The following is a 13,697-nucleotide window of genomic DNA, read 5'->3' on the forward strand; positions in this document are numbered from 1 at the left end:
CTTCTGTTAGATGTAATAACATTATTAGGGTTTTGAAAGAAAATGCCTATAATTTTTAGAGGCACCTACAAAAATATGTAGGGGGTGAAAAGTCAGAGTGTCTTGAATTTGCTTCAGGATACTTCAGTGGCAAAAATAAAAGATAAAAGTGATAGCAGAAGCCAGTGTAACAAAGTCTTAATAATTAATGTATGTTGAATCTGGGTGCTGAGTACATGAGCATTCAAGTGCTGAAAAGATCATAAAGTTTTATCTTATGAAAACATTTTGTAATTGTAACTGTAGAGCAAGAGTCTGGAGGAAGAATTTGACTAGCCTGTTACAGTGTTGAGCTTGTTATGAAACTGAAAAAAACTACACTTGAGTCTTTTTAAGCAATGAATGGTTCGATAGAAAGAGTATTACCTTTTGTTTTCTCTTGAGCCGACTTCTAATAGGATTCTTCTCCTGATTTGGTAAAGTTATTACATTACCCACACATAGACACACACAGTGTTCTGAGTTGGGAGCGCTCCAGAAACCCAGGAGCTCATTCAACATTAAGTCTGGCTAGAGTAGGGTCACCAGCCTTTCCAGTTTACGTAGGTTTCCTGGGACCAGGAAAGTCTCAGCAAACCAGTATGAGTTAGTTACCCTAGTGTGGAAAACCCCAGAGGATTTGATTTAATTCAGACTGAATTTCCATCTTAAAGAAAACCAAAATACACAATACAGCATGAGGTTAGACAGCTCTGTGATGGCTTACGTCATGGCCTCACAGTTGTGGTTTGTTCTTTCCCAGAGAGTGCATCAGACATCACTCAGACCTGCATAGAAATACAGTTGTAAACCTTTCACACAAATTTAAGTCAGATTCACCAAGCTGGATTATTCGTATGCTCGGTTCTTTTTTGGTAATGTAAATCAAAAGCTGACTTTTTTTTTTTTTTTTTTTTTAATACCGCTATATATGAAGTCTATGTTAAACCCTTAAAACACAAAATTGAGATACCTTCTCCATTCTCAGTGAGCTCACAATGGGTTAGAGGAGACAGATAAATAAATAAATAAATAAATAAATAAATAAATAACTATATTATTTTGTGACAAATGTTAGGGAAAGATTATGGCAAATAGTTTTAGGACCAGTCTTTGGTAATCTTTTTTGTGTTTTTATTGCAAAAGTATTGTCCAAAGACAGAACAAAAGGAAAGGAGTAATCATTTTGGAGTATTAGTACTTTGGAATCCCATTTTAAAGTCTTGTTTAAGGAATGCTCCAAACTTTGTACTTTATAAAAGTAGAATTATAATAATAGTCTTAAGAATTAAGAATTATTTTTTATAGTATTTTATGCTTCTTAGATGAAAAGTGTTACAGAGGTCAGGATATTCTTTTTATATGGTAATTGTTAACTTCAAAAGCTTTCTCAGCACCATTAGATCAGGGAACTCCCCTGTACCCAGCTGTCATTTGTGAAATGGCAATATGTGCTTTGTGTTTAAATGTAAATGCTAAAATTCCCTTGGGATTGAATATGTGATAATACATTTAAATCTTAAGAAATAGTTATGATTTTTTTGTTGAGTGGTAAAAAAAGATCCAGAAATTAAATTTTGGTGTTCTATACACATGATAATATATAGGTCTTCCAAAGCTGATAGCTGCATTATGTATCTGTAAGATTTTTTAATTTTGCTTTTTAACCCTCAGGAATATTTTATCTTCCATTGTTGTTTGGAATTTGTTAAGAAGTCATATGTGAAATTAAACATAAGTGGGGAAATATTTTGTTAATGGAAGGCCTTTAACTTTTTCAGAAGGTATTTCACTTTTTTCTCTCTTTTTAATTACTAAACAAGTACATGTTTTTGTAAAAAAAATAAAAATCAAATACCAAAGTGTATACAGTAACAAGTGGAAGTCCTCCTTTCAACCCCTTCCCTCCCCCTATCTACAGTGTTCTTTTTTAAGGTTTTGCCTGGTTTGGTGCAGAAGAAGGCTGGTCTGGAGTCAGAGTGACTGGGTTCGAATCCCAGCTCTGCTGTGTGCTACCTGTGTGTCCTTGGGTACAAGCCTCAGTTTCTCATCTATAAAAACAGAAGCACCGTAGTGAGGGCTTGAGGGAGTATTGAATGAGATGAAACACAGAAAGCACTCAACGAAGCTCCTACACCTAGTTGAATTCAGTTAAATTTGAATGTTAGGATTTTCCAGTACCTAGTACAATCAAATTCCCAATGGTTTCAGCTAATTAATAATTATGGCAGTTGAGCTATGTACAGTGAACCAAGAGGAGCAGAGTAAAAGATGAGGTCAGAAAGTTGGAGGGTAGTGATGGGAGAGATCTTTTGTGGCCATCTAGACAATTATAAGACTTTGGCTTTTACCTATATTGAGATGAATAACCATTGGAAGAGTTTGATCAAAGAAGTCATGTATCTACCATACTTGAACAGAATCATCTGCTATTATGTTGTATAGACTCCAAGAAGATTATGCTGGAAGCAAGGAGGCCCAATTGAAGCTATTTACAACCAACCAGCTGAGAGGATGATGGCTTAGGCCAGGGTGGTGACAGTAGGTGTGATGAGAAATGATTGGATTCTGGAGATCTTTTAGAGATACAGCCAAAAGAAATTCTGTCTGATGCAGTGAGGGTAGTGTGTGAAAGACAGGAATCAAGAAAGACTCAAAGATTTTGACCTAAGTAGCCAAAAGGATGGAGTTGCCATTAACAGCAATAGGAAATTCTATAGAGTAGACTTTTGGGAAATACTAGGAGCTCCGTTTTGGACCTGATAAGCATGAGATGTCTCCTGTATATCCCATAGTGATGTCATGTAGGAAATTAGATTATGAGAGTCTAAAGTTCAGCAAGGAGATATAATTAAGTTGTCAGTGTATGAATGTTATTTAAAGCCACAGGACTGCATGAGATCACCAAAGAACGAGTATAAATAATAAAGAAAAGAGCTCTAGGGCTGCAGTTCTGGAGTATTCCAGTATTAAGAAAATGAGAAATAGCCAGAAAGAAGACCGAGGAGTGACCAGTGAGGTAGGTATCTAGGTGTCCTAGATACTAAGGGGAAAAACATTTCAGGAAGGAAGGAGTGATCAGCTGTGTCAAATAATGCTGATAGGTCCAGTAAGATGAGGACTGATAGATGACCATTAAGAACTTGTGTGTAAGATAGTTAATAAGGTGATAATCAGTAATAGCTATTATTTGTTGAGCTTTTTCTCTGTGATACTCTCTTAGCTGCTTTAGACAGTTATCTTTAATCCATAAAATAGACTTTATGGTAGGAATTATAATTCTCATTTTACAGATATTAGAAGCCAAGGCTCAGAGACATGAAGAAATTAGTCCAAAACCACATACCTTATAAATTTTGCAAAGCAAAAATGCAAACACAAGACTTAAAAGCTTTTCCTCATTTCCTTATATCATGCTGCCTGGACTTATGTTAAAGTTGCACCCACAGTTTTATAACAGGGTTGTCAGTTGTCACCATTTTAAGTATGCATGTATGTGTAGGATAAGTTAAAGCTATCCTAAATGCTTTATACTGTGCTGTAAATCTGTATCATAAAAGGCAAAGATGTATGCATATCTATGGTGTGTTTTTTAAATGGCCTGATTCCAAGAAGAAAACTTTCAATTATGGGGTCTCTTTAAGTAAGGATTCTTTTTTTTGTAAATGTTTTACAATATGAAAGTATTAGTAATAATATTTTATAGAGTTTTTGTATTTACAATTGTTCCATACTTTATCCACTGTACATGTTTGACTTTTAAAACATTTCCAATAAAAAAAAAAAATGTTTTAAGAATAAATCTGAGGTATGCAAACTGGCAGTGTTTAATGATGTCTTAAATGTTGGATTCTTGTGTTTACTAGTTTACAACCACCACAAAATTATCAAATAACATGTGTGCGTATTTTACAAATGAGTCTGCTTTATTTTTTTCAAAAGTGAAATTACACTCTGTTAATTATCGTAGCATTTAGAAAATTACTTTTATCATTGCTTTCCCACTTGGCAATTGGGGTGTAAAGTTGGCACTTTGTGGTAACCATTCACTAAATGTAGTCTAGGCCACATGATGTTAATTGCTTTGCATCAGAAGATAGCATTTGGTATATAATGTTCAGTTGTAAATTTTTTTCTAGAGGAAATACTTCTGGGCTCTTAGTGTAGCGAAATCTTGTTTAAATCATCCTTTGTTCTCAGTTCGTACTTTTTATTTTTGCTTTCTACCATTTCCTCAAATTTATTGCATGCATTTTACAGATTTTTATGTGCCTTCTAGTGATACTATTTAGTTTGCATAATTAGCATTCACATTAGAATGACTACTTGGAAAATCTCATCCATCTTGCTCTACACTCGCTCTCCCTGGGAACTCATCCACTCCCGCAGCTCAGCTACCTCTGCTTAGATGCTGCTACCAATTTTGCTAAGTGACACTGTCATTAACTCTCTTCTGTAGCACTCCTGCACTCTTCTATTCATGTCTTCCTGTCACTGGGTTTGCCCTCCCCCTCCAATTCTTCATCTATAGAGTGATCTTTCCAAAACTTCAGTCTTCAGTAATTTTCTGCTTATAGTCCTTCAGGGGTTTCCCATTGTTTTATAATCTCCCCCAATCTCATACTAGACTTGGCCACTGAAATGTTTTTAGTTCCTCGGGTATACCTTGTCCACTGGGTATTAATATGTACCCTCCACACTACCCGGAATAAAGTTCCCCATCCTTTTGCCTCACTGCTTTGTGTTTGTCCTCAAGTCTCCCCTCAGGAAGCGTTTTTGAGCATCTTCCCTGATCCCACTCCTCTCTGCTGGCCTCTGGAGTGGTTCAGGTAGACGTCCTCTAGCCTCTCTTGGCATCCTGAAATTCCCTTAGTATCTGTCACATTTAACTGTATTTGTCTGCTTTCTCTAGTTGACTCAGAAACTAGTCTCCCCCCCCCCCATCTTTTGTCCTTCTGAATAAAAAATTATTTTATATGTATTTCACTTACAGACTTTATGTTTTAAAGGAGTAAGAAAACTCCTGAGGGCAAGGTATGGAGCTTTTCTTCCATGCTATCCCTAGCACTTACCATGGCGCCAGATACATACGTGGCAGATGCTGACATTTTTAATGAATGCCAGTATGCCAGTGATGACCAAGTTTGTGTTCAGCCTTCACCTCTTCTGAATTCTAGACCCATTACCACTGGGTATCAGGCACTTCAAATTCATTAAACCAAATCTCAGATTCTTTCCCTCTGAATACCTCTCCTCTCCTCCCCTTCCCTCTCCTCTCCCCTTTCTTCCTCCCTCCCGTTTCCTTTCTTTCATCTGTCACTGACATTTCCAAACTGGAACTTATGTATCCCTTACTACCTATATCACTCAGTTATCAGATTCTATCAAATCTGCTTCCTAATCGTTTTTGACACTCACTCCTCAACTCCATTTTTTCACAGTTGCTTCATTTCAGGCCTCCTATCACGTTCTACCTTGTCATTTACAGAGCCTTCTAATTAATTTGTTATTTAAATTTCAGCAGCTTAAAAACTAAATATATTACCATTTTTAAAGCATTATAAATTATTTTTAATCTCAAAATGATTTTTAAAAATCCAGAAACTAGATTTTTTTAATGTTTTTTTCTTCTAAATATACAGTGTGTGTATATGTATTCATTTATTTAGTGACTTTGTTCATTTTCAAGAATAAGAAATAAAAACTTATTGAATCAACTATATACAAATAAAAATGTTTAAAGATACTTACATGAAAAAGGAAAATCTTTTTGTGCATCAGCAATGATGATGTCACTTTTTCCATATTATATTAAATGTCAGCTGTGATCTTTTAGAGCTTACTGACTTATTGACCAGTCATCCACAGCCGTCATTGTCCCAGGAGGAGGCTTCTCAACTGCAGTGTACGGTCCAATTCAGTCCTGAAAATGGGCCAAGATGGAATAACGGGGATAGTTTTACTTTCCTTTCCGAAACAATAAAAACACACACAACTAGACAAAATATGTGAAACAGTGGTTTTCAGAAATTGAACACCAGGCAGTACGTGGCAGTGATTCCTGAGAGACAGGAATTAAATAAGCTGAGTAACATGATTGCTCAAGCCTACTGCCTAGAAAACTTTCCAGGCCTTAACTCAGGTAGGGGACTCTTATGATCTAGTTGGTCTCCTCATTATTAGCTGTGTATTACTCAGAAATATTTCTTAAACTTAGAGGCCGTTAGAATATATAAAATGTGTGCAGTGCTACCAACACAGTAATAGATAATACAGTATTTAGCAGTTCTTTTGTATCTTGACTTTTGGAGTAATATTTAAAGAAAATAAATTGAAAATGTTATTAAATCCCAAGGCCGAAATAGAAAACAGGAAAAATCAAGAGTACATAAAAGTATATTAGACCCTGTATGAAAAGGTGTTACAGTATTTAAAGGAATACTTTAAGTAAGTGAGCAAAAGTGGAAAAATTGTTATGGTTGTAGAGAAGCTTTTAATAAAAATAATGTTATTTCTGATTTTTTTTTAAGTGAGAAGTTTTACTTTTTTTAACTATTACATTAAGTTGGAGTAGAGAACCTTTTAATAATTTGGTTCAAATTAAAGTGTGGCAGAAATTAGTTGGGAAGAAACCATATTTTCCTCCTGTATTTATACTGCATGTGTAGTATCTGAAATAGAGGAATTAAATACTACCTTGGCAATTTTCTTTGCATCCAGTGTAGCAAATTAGTTTTGACCCATTGCTAGCAGCCGCTTGGATTGAATATGGTCCATTGTCCTTTTTGTTTCCACTGAAGTTCCTTCCAGTAGTTCTTTAGGGAGGCTTTTCAACCTTTCCTATTAAAGGGAAATTTTGAGACTGGCTCTTTAAGTAAGTCTTTGTGATAGAATTGGGATTGAAAAGTTAGAACTTGAAAGTGGATGGGATTTAAATAGGACAAGAAAGAATGTTTTCTGTTATGAGGAGTATGAGCCCTGACATGCCGTCTTAGAACAGTGAGAGGTTCATGTTGGAAAGAAGTAAGAAGTAATGCAGAGAAGATAGGCAGGGCTTGCTCACTGCTGGCCTTTAAGAGCAAGTAGGAGAAACAAGTGCATGGCACTGAAGTTAGAATTCACTCCTAAAGGGAGCGAATTGTCTCTCATCCAGTTAGGACACACGAATTTTTGGCTCTTCAACTCAGTACTTTTTGTGTATGTTAACATTCATTGTATTTAAATCTAAACATACAGGTTAAATGGCAAAGTAAGAATTATTTACCTGAAGAAGTGGGTGTGTTTTTGTTTTCTAGTCTACTCCTTTACATCTAGCCGCAGGCTACAACAGAGTGCGGATAGTGCAGCTGCTGCTTCAGCATGGTGCTGATGTTCATGCAAAAGACAAAGGGTAGGTGTATCAGTTTATTTCCTTTAATGGTTTTGCTCATGGATTGTTATGCTTTGTTTTCAACATATAACGTGCTGAAGTTGTTGAGCACTAGGCAAAGAAAGTCACATAGACCATTTCTTTACAGCTTGTGGAGCATTTTAAGAATGTTTGCAACTTTGACTTTATATTATTTTCAGATGCTACTTATTAAGGATCTTCTCATAATAATTTCCTAAGTTAGTTTAATTTTATTACAATTCTATTATTTAAAATTTGTTTCTCTCAATTGCAATTATTTTTCAACTTAAGCTGCATTTCAGAAAGATAAAACAAATTGAAAAATTCTACTAATCTATTAATATAGCTATCATATTTATCTAGTTTGTTTTTTCCTGATGCAACCTGGGACATCTAAACTGGGAAAACCTAAAAGATCCTTATGAAGTTTGATGTGGTGGGGGGTTGGGGTTTGGGAGGGGGACCAAGAAAGCAGTTGTGTCATTTACTTTATGAGTAGGTGTATTTTGGAAAACTTTGTACCAGTTTTCTATCTGGTCTCCAGGAACATATGAATCAAGTTTGCTGTCCTATGTGATGCACTAACATTATCCCACCTTAAGATCTGAAAGATAATTTGACCTTACTACCCAGGTAAATAGATTCGTATTACACTCTTATGACTGGCAGCATAAAGAAGAGAAGCCCTGGAGGGGGGTTTCTTTCAGTTTGCCCCTTTCCATGTCAGTAAATACAGGAATGAAGAAAGAACTCAGTATTCCAGACAGTTTTTCAAAAGGGGAATTCATCCATTTCAAATCGGCTCTTTCCCGTGCTCTTTTTCTCTCTTGCCTGTGCCAGGTTTTATGCCACATTTGAATGGGGTCCCAGTAGTACAGGGGTACAAAGGCCTGATGCTCTTGTACATCTCTGTTTCCTTGTGCATGTCTGAAAACAGATGGGTGTACAGTAGGTGAGTCATCAAGAGAAGTACAGCACAAAAAAGGGGGTCTTTGACTCATGGAGAAAGATCCTCTGAAATGCAAGCTACAGTAGTTTGGATATTTAATTCTTATGCTTGAAATTACTTTGAAAGTGAAACAAAAAAGTAGAATATTTCAATTCTCTATCAAATAACATTTATTTACTGTAAATACTTGATATATAAAGCATGCAGTTGGCAATTAGCACATGTTCTTCGTTTTGCCTAAATGCTTCTCCAATTGGTGTTTTTATCATTATATTTAAGGATTATATACACAGAATACAAGGTAAAAACAAAAGGTTAAACATTAGCTGGGTCTTGTATCATCTTATTAAATATTTAAAAATATTTTTTAATATAATTGTATTTGGATTTATTAGATTTTTGGTAGCACTTCTTGGATAAATGACTAAGTTGTTTGAAATTTCAGTATTTTAATTTTCCTTTCTGCATTTAGTGGACTTGTACCTCTTCATAATGCATGTTCATATGGACATTATGAAGTCACAGAACTGCTACTAAAGGTAAAAGAAATAATGAGTTTTCATGTTTTTTAGTGAATAAGATTTTTAAGAGACAAAAACAGTTTTTTAAAGTATTTTCATTGCCTTAATATGTTTAAACATTCAACTTATTTTAAACTATTTTTAAAAGCTGAAATTGAAATAATTAAAACACTTGTTGACATTTCAAAGAGTTTTAACTGAAATTTACAGTCAAATAAATGTCTTCTGAGTTTTATCTGATCCAGCGACATGATTACTGACCTAAAACTTTTTTTCTCAATTCAGCACGGAGCCTGTGTTAATGCTATGGATCTCTGGCAGTTTACTCCACTCCATGAGGCTGCTTCCAAGAATCGTGTAGAAGTCTGCTCTTTGTTACTTAGCCATGGTGCTGATCCCACATTAGTCAATTGCCATGGGAAAAGTGCTGTGGATATGGCTCCAACTCCTGAGCTTCGGGAGAGATTGACTTGTATGTATTTATATACTGAAATCAATATTGTTTGTTGCAAATTAGAATATCTCACTGTAGTTATTAGGACTGGTGTTTCTAAGTTGGATAATGTCCTTCCATTCTTACACGTACACTAGTTTATAACCCTCATTTTTAAATTTTTTTTTAAATATATCTTTATTGATTTCAGAGAGAGGAAAGGAGAGGGGGAGAGAGAGATGGAAACATCAATGATGAGAGAGTCATTGATCGAGCCCGCAACCCGGGCATGTGCCCTGACGGGGAATCGAACCCCGGTCGCCTGGATCCTAGGTCGATGCTCAACCGCTGAGCCCCGCCTGGCCGGGCTATAACCCTCATTTTTGATTATATACTTGTCTACATGATTCCTCAGGAATCTTATATTCATATACTGTATATTTTTTGTGTTTATTCAAGCCTAATTTTAATTCAAAAATTGAGGATCCCCTTCCCTGTTTTTTTTTTAAGGAGCCAATCAATAACCATAACCATTAATTGAATACTTACTGTGTGCCATGCACTGGAAATACAGCAGCATAAAACCACAAAAAAAAATCGCTGAGCTCATAGAGCTTACATTCCTGTGCTATTGGTAATAATAGATGTAATCTCTTACCAAGCCCTGCAAGGTTACACAATCATGTTTTATGCCTTTTGTATGTTACAGCCCAAGTGAAATCACTTGCCCATATTTACATAAGATAATTTTTATGATTCTGTTCACATTTCCTTAGTTTTTACCCAAAGTCCTTTTTCTTTTCCAACATCTCATTCAGGATACCACATTACATTTACTTGTCATATCAAATATTGAAATATATTTATTTTACATGTGGGGATTTCAGGTTTAAATTGAACTAAGCATTACCTGCCTAATTTTTAACTGGTCCTATAGTTGGTATTCTCTCTTACATCTGTGTTTCTAAGAATCAGGTAACTGGATTTAAACACCTGAGAAAAATCTTTAAATGATAGCTTTAAAAAAAGGCAGAGTCAAAATGATGCTAACATTTTTTAAGTTTAAACAGATTTTAGACTAGTTCATTTTAAAACAGGAAGAGGTCTTTTCCATTTTGATCTTGTTTAAGTGGAAATTTAAACTTATTTTGGTACTGGAACAGATGACATCTACTAGATTACAGGCCAGAGCAAACCAGATTATAACTGGGCAGATGTCTTAGTAATGAATCCTTGTAGAAGTGCATTTATTCTCTCTCCCACTCAGATGACTCTGCCATATGTTATCTTGCGTTATATAGTTCATTTTTCTGTATGTATGTTCTGTCTTCCCAGAGAAATTTAAATTCTTAGAAAGACCTGTGGTTTTATATCCTGTGTTTTAGCACCTGCACAACCTTATTATAAAATGTGTGGGTGCTGTTTGTGTTGGGTCTGTATGTCTACCTCCCCCCAGCCTGGCACAGCACATTGTGCAAGTGCTCATTAAGTTTACTGAATTGAGTTTAACTCAAAACATATTTTTATATCTTTTTCTCATTACCTTCTTTTAGTTTATACCCTGGGCTCAGATATATCCCTGTATCACCATTTGACTTTTTTTCAGTCATTTTGCAAATTATGAGTAGTATTATGAAATTTTACATTTTATTTCATTGGTCTGATTCTAATGTAAACATTAAGACTTAACCTAAATTTGTATAGTTTTGTAAAGGAAAAAATTCCCTGAGTAGAGCACTTTTTGGACTTCTCAGCATCCTCTTTTATAAATAAGGTTCTACAAGTTGTTATCTGGAGAAAAGGATTTAATAAGTTAGATTCTCTGAGTCCAGCTCTCGTCATGTCCATGGCTTTACACTAGATGTTCCCAATTGCAGAATTCTTTCTAAGGACATTAGATGGGTAACAGAAACAGCATTTCATCAGACCCATGGTTAGAGCATTTTCGTCACACTCATTTTTTTCTGCTCTTGTCTATTATTTTTTTAAATTTGTTTTTATGAAACCAAATGAACAAGGTAGTTTGGTTTCTGCACATAATTGGAGCTGGAAATACTGTAGCTTTCTTTCTTGTTTCATACTGTTTTTTTTTTTTAAAATATATCTTTATTGATTTAAGAGGGAGGAAGGGAGAGAGAGAGAGAAACATCAATGATGAGAGTCACTGATCGGCTGGCTCCTGCACACCCCCTACTGGGGATCAAGCCCGCAACCCTGGCATGTGCCCTGACCAGGAATTGAACCTATCCTTCCTCTTTTGTTACTTTAATTTTCTTTTAATACTATATACTTTCACATCAGTAAATATAGATCTGTCTTTTTTCTCTAAGGGCTATAAAGTATTTCAATGTATAAGTGTTCACAAATTATTTAACTGCTTTCCATTTGGTGGACAGTTAGCTTGCTTGTTTTAAAACTTTCCTGGGGTAGTATATGTATATTTGTATTGTTATGAACTATAAGGGTATAAAACTGTCTTATTTCAGAGCATACATAATCTACACGCTCATCCTTTGCACCTTTATCATCATATCATGCTGCTGCTGTTGCTAAAGTAGAGGAGTGTGTAAAATTAATGCTTTTCCTAATTTATAATTATGCTAATTACTTTCATAGATTTAAAATTTTTGTCCTGTCAACCTTATTTTGTTAACAGATGAATTTAAAGGTCATTCTTTACTACAAGCAGCCAGAGAGGCAGACCTAGCCAAAGTTAAAAAAACACTTGCCTTGGAAATCATTAATTTCAAACAGCCACAGTCTCATGAAACTGCACTGGTAAGATTTTATTATTAATCCATTCAGTGGTTGATAATAGCAGTGTGAGCACCAAATGTGATTTTTATTTCAGAAACCTTAAAGTAACTAGTATCTGAAGTGACGGGGATTTGCATTTTAATGGTTGCATTGATTTTTAAATTTGGTTTGGGAGGCTGTTGCTTTTATGGGTGAGAGAGTAGACTTTTGCTCAACCTTGATTTGGGAATTATTTTTACGTTTGTCTTTACCTAACCATATTATAACAAATCCACCTGTGTGGCCAATGCTTTCATAAATACAAGCTGTGATTTTCTCTGTAGAATCTTCTTTTTCTTGTGGTTGCTAGATAAATATGACATTGTTTTCTACAGAAGATTAAAATATTTTCAAAGATACTTCATTTATCCTTTTGAGCATATTTATTTATTTTCCATAGAAGATTAAGGTATTTTCAAAGATAGTTGCATAATTCTTTTTCACTACTGTATTCAAAGAATTATTACATTCATTATAGAAAATGTACTTTTAGAAAAATTAGTTTATTTTCATTGTCATTGATCACATTAAGTTTCAGGTATAGGACTGGTGAGATTACTCCTGAATTCAGAATTGAAACATTTGTAATGCCTCTATCACAGACCTTTAAATATATACTTCAGTTAACATTCTCTCATATATCTGGCACAAAAATAGTCAAACTGTCATCAGTACATGTGGGAACAACATTAAAAGAGTTACCAAACTAAAACGGGCCAACTGTATGTACACTTAAGCACATGGCTCTTAAACTGAGGTTTGGTGACATTCATGCTGCACAGCAGTATGCCAGGGGATACTCAAAGTCACACTGCTTTTTGGAGTGCTCATTTTATTAATTAGAAAATAATTTTTTACTTTTTAAATTGTAATACAAGCATTAATGTAAAATGAAGTTGAATATAAAAGTTTTATAAATAGAGAATAAAACCTAAAATTTCTGAGAATACCTCTCCCTCTAAGCTCTTTGGGTCTCTTACCTTCTTGACTGTCCCTGGGCATAAAGGCATATTCTTCCGTAGTGCCAGGAGTACCCCCGTGAAAGTGAGGTCCTCATCTCTGTGGCTGGCAGTCTAATGAAGAACTGAGAAATGTAGTTACAGATTTTTGTAGCTTTGGAGAGGCAGTATTCTGATACCTGCAAGTAAATATGGACTGTGTAATTATTTATTAGCTAAAGGAAAAGAAAAAAGTCTCTTAGTCCTTAGACAAGAGCATAATTTTATCTTGCTGTCTGGCTTTTTATGTTTTGTGCTTCCAGTATACTTAGGAGGAATTTTGGTCATCTTTATAATGTAAAATATATAAATGTATTTTGAGATAACAATATCCTAGATAGCACATGCTATTTAATTCAGAAATCGATGTTTAAATAGAAGTTCATTTTATTAACTTACGTTTATTTACTCTACAGCACTGTGCCGTGGCCTCCCTGCATCCCAAACGAAAACAAGTGACAGAATTGCTACTTAGAAAAGGAGCAAATGTCAATGAAAAAAATAAAGAGTAAGTGTAATCGCAGGAGCTGCTCGATTCTTCAAGGGAAAATGCGCTGGAAGTTAGCGAGTGACCCTTTCCTTCTCTCCTCTC

General features: G+C 35.0%; 1 protein-coding gene across 1 annotated transcript in view; it reads left to right on the forward strand.

Annotated features, from left to right (window-relative positions):
* The window catches only part of TNKS (tankyrase), a 159,650-nt gene that overhangs the window by 95,171 nt on the left and 50,782 nt on the right, over positions 1 to 13,697 (forward strand). Inside the window, exons 6-10 of the mRNA XM_081130258.1 lie at positions 7,314 to 7,408; positions 8,830 to 8,896; positions 9,164 to 9,350; positions 11,968 to 12,089; positions 13,522 to 13,613. Coding sequence (XP_080986384.1) covers positions 7,314 to 7,408; positions 8,830 to 8,896; positions 9,164 to 9,350; positions 11,968 to 12,089; positions 13,522 to 13,613 — 563 coding nt within the window. The remainder of the gene's footprint in view (positions 1 to 7,313; positions 7,409 to 8,829; positions 8,897 to 9,163; positions 9,351 to 11,967; positions 12,090 to 13,521; positions 13,614 to 13,697) is intronic.

Source organism: Miniopterus schreibersii, assembly GCF_964146895.1.
Source record: "Miniopterus schreibersii genome assembly, chromosome: 2".
In the NCBI taxonomy this organism is placed as follows: Eukaryota; Metazoa; Chordata; class Mammalia; order Chiroptera; family Miniopteridae; genus Miniopterus; species Miniopterus schreibersii.